Source organism: Pseudorca crassidens, chromosome 16, assembly GCF_039906515.1.
Source record: "Pseudorca crassidens isolate mPseCra1 chromosome 16, mPseCra1.hap1, whole genome shotgun sequence".
Classification (NCBI taxonomy): domain Eukaryota; kingdom Metazoa; phylum Chordata; class Mammalia; order Artiodactyla; family Delphinidae; genus Pseudorca; species Pseudorca crassidens.
The window spans coordinates 27,398,632-27,407,480 of record NC_090311.1 but is presented as its reverse complement, the minus strand read 5'-3'; the positions used below and the strand labels follow the sequence as shown (position 1 = coordinate 27,407,480).

The 8,849-nt window shown below is 56.2% G+C and overlaps 1 protein-coding gene across 3 annotated transcripts; it reads left to right on the top strand.

Moving 5' to 3' along the window:
• Positions 1–13: 13 nt before the first annotated feature.
• On the top strand, positions 14–8,373 carry SFXN3 (sideroflexin 3). 3 transcript variants are annotated; one of them, XM_067709675.1, is made up of 13 exons: positions 14–303; positions 390–479; positions 1,077–1,251; positions 2,416–2,579; positions 3,242–3,416; positions 3,761–3,855; positions 4,199–4,274; positions 4,631–4,716; positions 4,938–5,065; positions 5,226–5,275; positions 6,140–6,189; positions 6,672–6,719; positions 6,992–8,373. In XM_067709675.1, the coding sequence occupies exons 4-13, from the start codon at positions 2,419–2,421 to the stop codon at positions 7,086–7,088; spliced, it is 966 nt and encodes a 321-aa protein (XP_067565776.1). In that variant the 5' UTR covers positions 14–303; positions 390–479; positions 1,077–1,251; positions 2,416–2,418; the 3' UTR covers positions 7,089–8,373. The 3 variants fall into 3 exon arrangements, with proteins under 3 accessions (XP_067565776.1, XP_067565777.1, XP_067565778.1); XM_067709676.1 differs by lacking the exon at positions 390–479; XM_067709677.1 differs by lacking the exon at positions 2,416–2,579 and having other exon boundaries at positions 272–479.
• The last annotated feature ends 476 nt before the right edge of the window (positions 8,374–8,849 follow it).

The following is an 8,849-nucleotide window of genomic DNA, read 5'->3' as shown; positions in this document are numbered from 1 at the left end:
CCTCTGTGTTCTACTCGCTCCAGTTCGAGTTCTGGTGCCCCATCCCGCACCGCGAACTTAGGCCTTTGGTCTCACTCAGCTCGCCCAGCTCCCGCTACCGGTTCAGCGCAGGGGAGCCCAGAACCACGTCTTCTCCAAGCCAAACCAGCTACCAGGGCTCATGGAATTGCCACCCCTCCGCGGTCACCCTTGAGGCCTCAGCGAGGGAATGCCACCTGGGCAGAGCGGGGCGTGAGCCTGCGGTGGGCAGGAGCGCGGGCTGGCACCTGGGTGTGCAGCACGCATGCTCTGTATGGTGACTGGGTGAGTTGGGAGTGTGTGTGTGTGTGTTTGAGCGCTGCCCTCATATGCATCCTCCTATGTCAGAAAGTGTCTCTCTGGCCACCCAGTTCTGGAAAGGACGCAAGGCAGGGAAGCTGGTTCCTGGACACTAGAAGGAGGAAGACTCTTTCTGATCCACTTTCTTGATGCAGACAGAGGTACCTTGAGCTTTCTGCCCCTTCACATCCGGGGCAGGGACTGCGGCCAGGGTCTGTGATGCAGGGGTAGGGATTGGGGCATAAGGAAACTGGGGACTCAGTGGAGCTAGAGGTTATAGAGGGGAGTATAAAGGGGACTAGGGAGGAGGAAAGGGCTGGGGACACCGAAGAGGCACAGGCACGAGCAGAACCGGACTGTGAAGGGGTGAGAATGCCAAGGTGCTGCGAGAGGACCTTGAGGGAACCGGGGTAGGAGACCAGGGGTCCAAGTAGGCAGAGGCCACTGCCAAGGCAGCCATTAAGTAAACAAGCCGGGCGGTAACCCGAGTCTCTCTGGGCGTACCGTCAGAGGATGCCCCTCCACGCCGCCCGCCTTCGCCCCGGGCACCTAGACCCCCGGTTGCAGAGGCCGGGTGCCTCCCGAGGCCAGCCAGGGGACTGCAAGCAAATGGGGCAGCTCCTACCCTCCTCTCTCGGGTTGGGGACGTGACCAGAACTGATCCCTGAGGTCGGATTGGCTCTGGGAGACAGCGTAGGGCCGGGTCTCAGTGGCCCGGGCTGGGGGCGTCGCCCTTAAATGACACCCATCGCCCCCAGGCTCTGCCAATCCCTGGCCTCGCCGGGCGGATGCGCCAAGGGAGTCCCCGCCCCTCAGGCTGGCGAGCGTCACGCGTGACGTTACCCGTGATGGATGTGAGGGCGGGGGCGTCGCGCGGAGAGGAAGGCGGGACTGAGAGCTGCAGAGGACGGGAGCCCAGGAGCCTAGGAAATCGTGAGTGCCCATTGTGCCGGGCGGGGTTCGGGGGTCAGGGGAGAGGGGCTTGAGGGCTGGGAGTCAGAGAGGAAAGTTGCCTCCGTCCTGCGAGATTCAGCATCTTCAGCTCTAAAGCACGAGGGGAGGTTGGTTGGGGAGGGAATGTCGGGGTGAGACTCTGTATGGTCACACATTCAAGTGTCTGCAACTGATGGATATGAGCTGTGTGTGTGTGTGTGTGTGTAAGTAACGGTCTTTGTATGCAGGGCATGTCCACCCTGTTTGCAGGTCTGTGTAGGGCGTGTATGCTGGTGTCTTTGTGTGTGGGTATGTGAATGTAAGTGTGTGAGAGGGGAGGGTGTGTCTGCCTGTGAGGGAGGAAGTGTGGTTGGAGAGAATTAGTCATTCTGTAGGATATTGCCCAACATGGCCAGATGAATGCTTCAGGCTTTCTTCTCTGTGCCGAGTGGAGGGTTCACTCACTGAATCCTGCTCCTTTAGAGGTAGGTAGCTCAGGGAGAGGTGGATGTGTGTTCCTGCCAGCCCTGCCCAGCTAGGGAACAAGGCGAGCCTTGGGCCATACAGTGTGGGCTGAGGAAGATGGGTCTGGAGAGGGGACTGTGCATGCCCACGAGCACACCTGGCTGGCTGGCATCAGAGTCCCCTGTTTGAGATCTGGAATAGGTAAGCCCTGGAGTTGCCAGTGAACCCTTGCTGTCCTCCAGTCAGGGCCTGGGGAGTGAGATGGCTTATGCCATCTTCCCAAACAGCCTTGGGGGTTTGTATGTAGGTCTCAAGGCAACTGGGGCCTAAAGCTGACATCAACGTGGATGTGTAATGCATATAATCTGCATTTCTGTGCATACAGAGCACAAGAGTAGCTGCATGGGATTAGTTGCTGCTCATGCATCAACCACACACATGTAAATCCTCACTCATGAAAATCTGTATCAGGCCAGAGTGCAAGGACATCTGTTTTCCTGGCCATGTTCTCTAGTGGCCCAGGGGGGCTGGAACATTGCCTAGAACACAGCTCCTCCCCACATCCTTGCTTACCTATCTAGAGTCATCTTGAGCTCTAGAAGGATTGGCAGGGACCAGGGCAGCACCACCAAAGTCTCCCCCATGTGGACCCCTTGGACCCCTCCTTGGAGTCCTCTGACTTTGGTCCCTGCCCTGCAGAAAATGGGTGAGTTGCCCTTAGATATCAATATCCAGGAACCTCGCTGGGACCAGAGCACTTTCCTGGGCAGAGCCCGGCACTTCTTCACTGTGACTGACCCCCGAAATCTGCTGTTGTCTGGGGCACAGCTAGAAGCTTCCCGGAACATCGTACAGAACTACAGGTGACCCCCAACCCCATTTAACACAGGGGCTCATTCCCTGCTGTTAATACAGTACCTTTTGCACCTGTCTCCCCTAACTTGAGCGTGACCCTGTTCCACTCCTCCACCCCTTCACTCCCTTGCCCTCTCGGTTGGAATCACAGACAACTAGGGCACAGAACTTTAACTTAAAGGATTTCAGGGTGTTTGGGTTGAGGAGGTGGTGTCGATATTTGTGGGTAGGGGGCTGCTCTGTGTTTCACAAACCCTGTACAAGGACCTGTCCCACTGCTGGGCCATCCTCTGCAAGGACAGAGGGGCTCAGCTGAGTCCCAAGGAAGTAGGAGGGCAGCCTCCTTGTCTCCAGGAGGAAAAACTCATGCAACACCCCAGCCAATGAGCCATTGACTCATTGGAAACCACCATTACCCAGCATTGACCTAGCATTTGGGCAGAAACAGAAGGGCACCCCTCTTTGTGTGGCTAGAAGGGAAATAGAAATAGGAGCCCTCCTTCTGGCAAGACATGATTCTTCCCCAGAGACAAGTAGTTCCTTTGTTTTGAAATTGGGAGCCAAAGTGCCTGGTCCTCTGCCCAGACTTCCCCTGAGCTGAGTGGGCAGGGCTTAGGAGGGCAGATCTACCCCCTAGAATTGCCTGTCTCCTCCTTGCCAACCTCTGCAGGGCCGGCGTGGTGACGCCAGGGCTCACCGAGGACCAGCTCTGGAGGGCCAAGTATGTGTACGACTCTGCCTTCCATCCGGACACAGGGGAGAAGGTGGTCCTGATTGGCCGCATGTCAGCCCAGGTGCCCATGAACATGACCATCACCGGCTGCATGCTCACCTTCTACAGGCAGGTCCTATTCTGTGTGTCTCCTCCCTGGGTGCTCTGTTCAAGGTACAGTGTGACTTGATGACTAGGCACTTCCTCTCTGGGCCAGTTTGGGCAGAAAATAGTAGGTGGGTGAGAGCTTGCGTTAGAATCCCTTCCATTCCTCAGAATTCAGCCCCCGGGGTCCTCCCACCCCAGAGACAATGGGTGTGTTTGTGTAAGGAGGGTCATGTAGGGGTCACCAGAGCACGTTCTAGGGGCATCAACAGGGCCCCTCCTGAGGGTTTGGGGTTAACCTTTGGGGTTTTATTATCAGTGTCCAAGGATGTGGGACACTGTGAAAGTAAGTGTCTTTGTTCCCTCAGGAAGACCCCAACCGTGGTGTTCTGGCAGTGGGTGAATCAGTCCTTCAATGCCATCGTTAACTACTCCAACCGCAGTGGCGATGCTCCCATCACTGGGGGGTGAGAGCTTGTTCTCAGGGACTCTTCTCCCGGCCCTCCATTGCTCTCTCCTGTTCCCCTGGGCCTATGCAGCCAGTGGCTCAGCGGCCTCCTCTCAGCCTGCCCCCCACTCACTTTCCTGGCCTGACTGAGGGCCTGAGGTCTTCTTGTGTATGCTTTGGGGGACCCAGTCCTCTTCAAGGGTAGGGATTGGGGCTTCCAGACAAGTCTGCCCTGGAGCAGGGGAGACGTTTCTCTGCACTGAGGCCACCCTCTCATGCCTCACGTCCCTGAAGCAAAGAGCCACATGCTGGACTGTTTACCTCCCACCTTGTGTCCTGGCTCATGGATCCTGTGTCCACAGGCAGCTGGGAACGGCTTACGTGAGTGCTACCACCGGGGCTGTGGCCACGGCCCTGGGACTCAAATCCCTCACTAAGGTAAATCCCCCCCATTCCAGTGCCCCCCCTCAGTTCGCACTTTATCTGCCTCCTTTTTCCCTACCACTCCTCCACCCCAACCTACAGGCTCCCCATCTCTCTCCTCAGAGTTCCTTACCACCCCATGGCCCTTAGGGTCACTAAATCAGCGGTCCCCAACCTTTTTGGCACCAGGGACCGGTTTCGTGGGAGACAGTTTTTCCACGGACGGGGGTGGGGAGATGGGTCAGGCGGTAATGCGAGCGATGGGGAGCGGCAGATGAAGCCTCGCTCACTCGCCCGCCTGCCACTCACCTTCTGCTGTGCGGCCCTGGGGTTGGGGACCCCTGCACTAAATGACATCTTTCCTCCCCCAGCATTTGCCCCCGCTGGTTGGCAGATTCGTGCCCTTTGCAGCTGTGGCAGCTGCCAACTGCATCAACATCCCCCTGATGAGGCAGAGGTGAGAGGCCCCAGCTCCTGGCGTGTGCACGCCCAGGGTGCACGTAGGCACACCAGCCAGCCACACGAGCTGCTGGGCCTAGTCTCGGTCTGGTGCTGGGATCCTGGGGTGGGAGAACCAGCCTTTGAATCTAGGCTGTCTGAGGGGACTAGCTGCCCGCGAGAGCATGGCAGGTCAGATTTGGGGCCTGTGATCTGACCCTCACCCCCTTCCCTTCTCAGAGAGCTGCAGGTGGGCATCCCAGTGACCGATGAACAGGGTCAGAGGCTTGGCCACTCGGTGGCCGCAGCCAAGCAAGGAATCTTCCAGGTGGTGACGTCAAGAATCTGCATGGCGATTCCTGCCATGGGTAAGGCAGGGGCGGCTCTAAGAGAAGGGGGTGCCGTTATTCGGGGGGTTTGAGGACTCTGGGGGGAGTGGGAGGAGCTGCAAAGGGGGATCGCCTCTTCCTTAGGGTCCTGACTTTCACTCTACTAACTCCCTCCCTCCTTGCCCTGCTCTCCCCTCAGCCATTCCCCCAGTGATCATGGACACCCTGGAGAAGAAAGACTTCCTAAAGGTACATCACTCTCACCTCTCCCGTCCTAGAAATAGTGGTGACTGGGGGCAGAAGTGACCGGTCCCCAACTTCCTCTCCAACCTGACTTGAGTCTAAGACTTGCTACCTGTTTGCCTCACCCCTGTGCTACCCCTTCCACCTTCATTAATTCATTCAGCAAGAATAAATTGAGCTGGAAGGAAGGAACACTGAGGGTGCAGGAGGAGAAGGGAAGGGAAGGAAAGAAAGGGCTTCTGTCCTGAAGAAAGCTGGTGTCACTCCAGAGACCTCTGACACACATAGGGATGGACTATCACAGCCACGCTTGATATCGTGCTCGTGCTGTCAGCTACAAAAAACATTGAGACACACACACAGGCTCACCCGCATGCGAACAGGACGGAGAAGCAAGGCACAGGGATACAAGCTCTGGCTCATTTGTTGAATCATTTATTCGCAAATATTTATTGAGTGCCAGCCATGTACATGGAGCAACAGATCGGTGGCCTCTAAGGCTGGAGCAAATCAAGAAGGGTGTGCAGAGCAGGAGATGTGTTTGGAAAGGGACAGATTCACGCAGTGGGATGGGAGGAAGGGAGTGGAGGGTTAGAGGAGGCTTCCTGAAGAAAGCAGCTCCTGAAGGAAGTGTGGGAAGCGATTCAGAGAGGTGAAGATGGGCGGTGGGACGCTAGGGAGGGTGTCAGCAAATGGGCCTGGCTGGAGTGCAGGGTGGTGAGTCCCTGTTATGGGACTGGGGGAAAGAAAAGGGCCACATATCAGAGGCTCAAAGGCAGCGTTGATGGGATAGAGCCGCGGTGGGTGAATGTGTAGGGGTGAGGGGGGCCAGGGGACACACACCATTACATTCTCTCTCTCTCCCCACAGCGCCGCCCCTGGCTGGGGGCACCCCTGCAGGTGGGACTGGTGGGCTTCTGGTAAGTGTGCAGGGAGTTAGCTAGAATGTGTGGGAGTATCCTTTCTGTGGTGGATGTGGGGGGGTCTTATTGCTTTTAAGATAAGATAATTAAGATAATTTAATACATTAAATACATCATACATTCAGCTGGTAGGGGTCTTGGACACCTGTAGGGCATACTGTGTGTGTTAGGAGTGATCTCTGTTCTTGAAGGTCAAGAATCTAGTCGAAGGGGTTCTACATCCACCACGGAAACCATGGAAATATACCTTTTGGTACCAGCCCAGAGTTTCATGCACATTTAATTCCTGATTCTGTCACTGGCTGTGGCGCTCTGGGTCACTGCTCTGGAGGCTCTTTCCTCGGCCAGAACCTAATGTCATCGTTGGCTTTCATCAGTCTCCACCCCTAGGGGCTGTCTCCAGAGATGGGGTGGGGTGCCGGGAGGGAACACTCTTAGATCAGAGCTTCACAAACCTTTCCAACACTCTTCTCCCTCAGCCTGGTATTTGCCACCCCCCTGTGCTGTGCCCTGTTCCCCCAGAGAAGGTAAGTGTTGCCCCCAGGTTTGGCTGGGGGCTTCAGACAGGTCTCCACGTCTCTGGGAGCAGCTGATTTAGGTTCCTTCAGTGTGTTCCTGGAGGAGGCCGGGCAGGCATTCAGCTTATTCTGGGGGTGGGGGAGTGACAGTGATCTGGGCCTCTGGCAGTCGAAGGAGAAGATCCAGCAACCTGGGAGGAAGAGGGGTGGTGATCGGGGGGCACCCAGCTGAGGGGGTGGGCTCAAGGGACATTCAGCCTGCCTGCGCTGTTCTGTTGCAGCTCCATCCACGTGAGCAGGCTGGAGCCGGAGCTGAGAGCTCAGATCCATGAGCAAAACCCCAGTATCGAAGCGGTTTACTACAACAAGGGGCTTTGAGGGGGCGTCAGCCCCTGGCCTCCTCTCTCACCTCCTTGGGCTGCTGCTTTAGTGGAGCCTTGCCGTCCCTGCCACTTTTCCATCTGCCTGGTACTGGGCGGGGGCCTGGTGTGGGAGCAGCCGTTGAGACCAGCAATCCATTAGGCTGGGAGAGGTGCCCCCGTAGCCTTTTTCTCTCCTCTGATTTCAAAGAGCAGGATCACATGATCCCTTCTGCACTAGTGTGTCTACACATGTACATATGTGATACATGTGTGTACAGGTTGTCCTGGGATGTCCTCATGTCTGGCTTCCCTTCTTGGCCTCCTGTCACCTGCCAGCCGGCCAGGCTATGGGACTTTCTCGCCTAAACAGTTCCACCAGCCGAGTCGTTCCTGATGGAACCTTGCCCCTTCTGGACACAGGAGGAGACCCAGGATCTCAGGACAGAGACTGAGGGACACTAGCAGGCTAAACTGGGCTGAATCCTTCAGATTTCTGCTTCCTGGCTTCCGAAGCTGACTCAGGAACTGGGCTGGCAGAGGATGACATGGCAAGATAAGGGAGGCAGGGGGCTTATCGCATTCCCTACATCCTGGAAGGGGTCATCTCCTCTCCTCTTCTCTGCTAGAACAAAGGAGTGTCAGTGTCCTGTACTGCTCTTGCCATCTCCCCATCTCCCCCACACTGTAGCACGGGCATCTTCAGGCACAATCTTAGGAGTTCTTGGGCCGCAAGACATCATAACCTTAAGTCTAAAGTTACAATCCCAACCCCCTCCCCTAACCAAAAAGCCACAAAGGCAGAGCAAGCATTCCTGTTTAAGAGCTCCCACTGCACCCTCTTACGGAGGGACACAGCGTGGGAACGGTGCTTAAACTCCACAGGTGTCTGAGTGGCTGTAACTAGGACACCTCAAGGGCAACTAGGCCCTGAGCATATGATCTCAAGACAGGGGATTTTGTGTTCCACTGATATTGCTGGACGTTCAGCAGGATCCTGATCTTAGTTCCTTCTCTTGAGGCTTTTTGGCCCTGCTCCCCCACACCCCCACCTCCAAGAGGAGGAAGGGCCCGGCAGTCAACGGCTGGTCCATAGGGGAGGTGGACTTGGGGATGGAATATGTGCTGGTGAATTCACGGAGTGCAGAGCTGGACCATGACTCCAACTCCTGTGACCTCTGGCTGAAGTGGGGTGAAAGCCCCAGTGCGATCCTCTAAGAGCACTTTCTTGCTCCCCCAAACAACCGCCACCAGTAATAAAAGTTATGGTGCCACTGTTACTCAATAAACCGAAAACCTGTCTACTTCTTGATCTTCATTCAATTCTATGTCCTGAGTGTCCAGGAAGAGCTTGCTGCCTGCGGCCTTCCATTCTCTCCCTACAAAGTTCAGTTCTTAGTCTCTTCCCTCCCCTTCTGTAGGGAGCCTCAGCCCCCAGCAGAGGGAGCTCTGAGTATAGAAAAATCAGTCCTCCATCAGCACCCTGAGTACTAAAGTAGGAGGGATGTGGGTAGATTGCCTCCACCTTCTATTCCCTCAGGAGATGGAGTGCTGGCTTCATTTCCTTCTTTTCTGGCCGGGGGCGGTGGCGGGGGATGCGGGTTTGCTGATCACACACCTACAAACCAACTCAGCCTCTGGGCTTCTTGGTTCCCTTCAGGCATTTGGCATGGGGTGGTGGCCTCTGGGAGAGGAAGGCTAGAGGGCTAAGGACTGCCTGGCTCCATCAGAGAAGTTGTTAGGGCGCCAGCACACCTCTACACCCCTACACACTCTCATT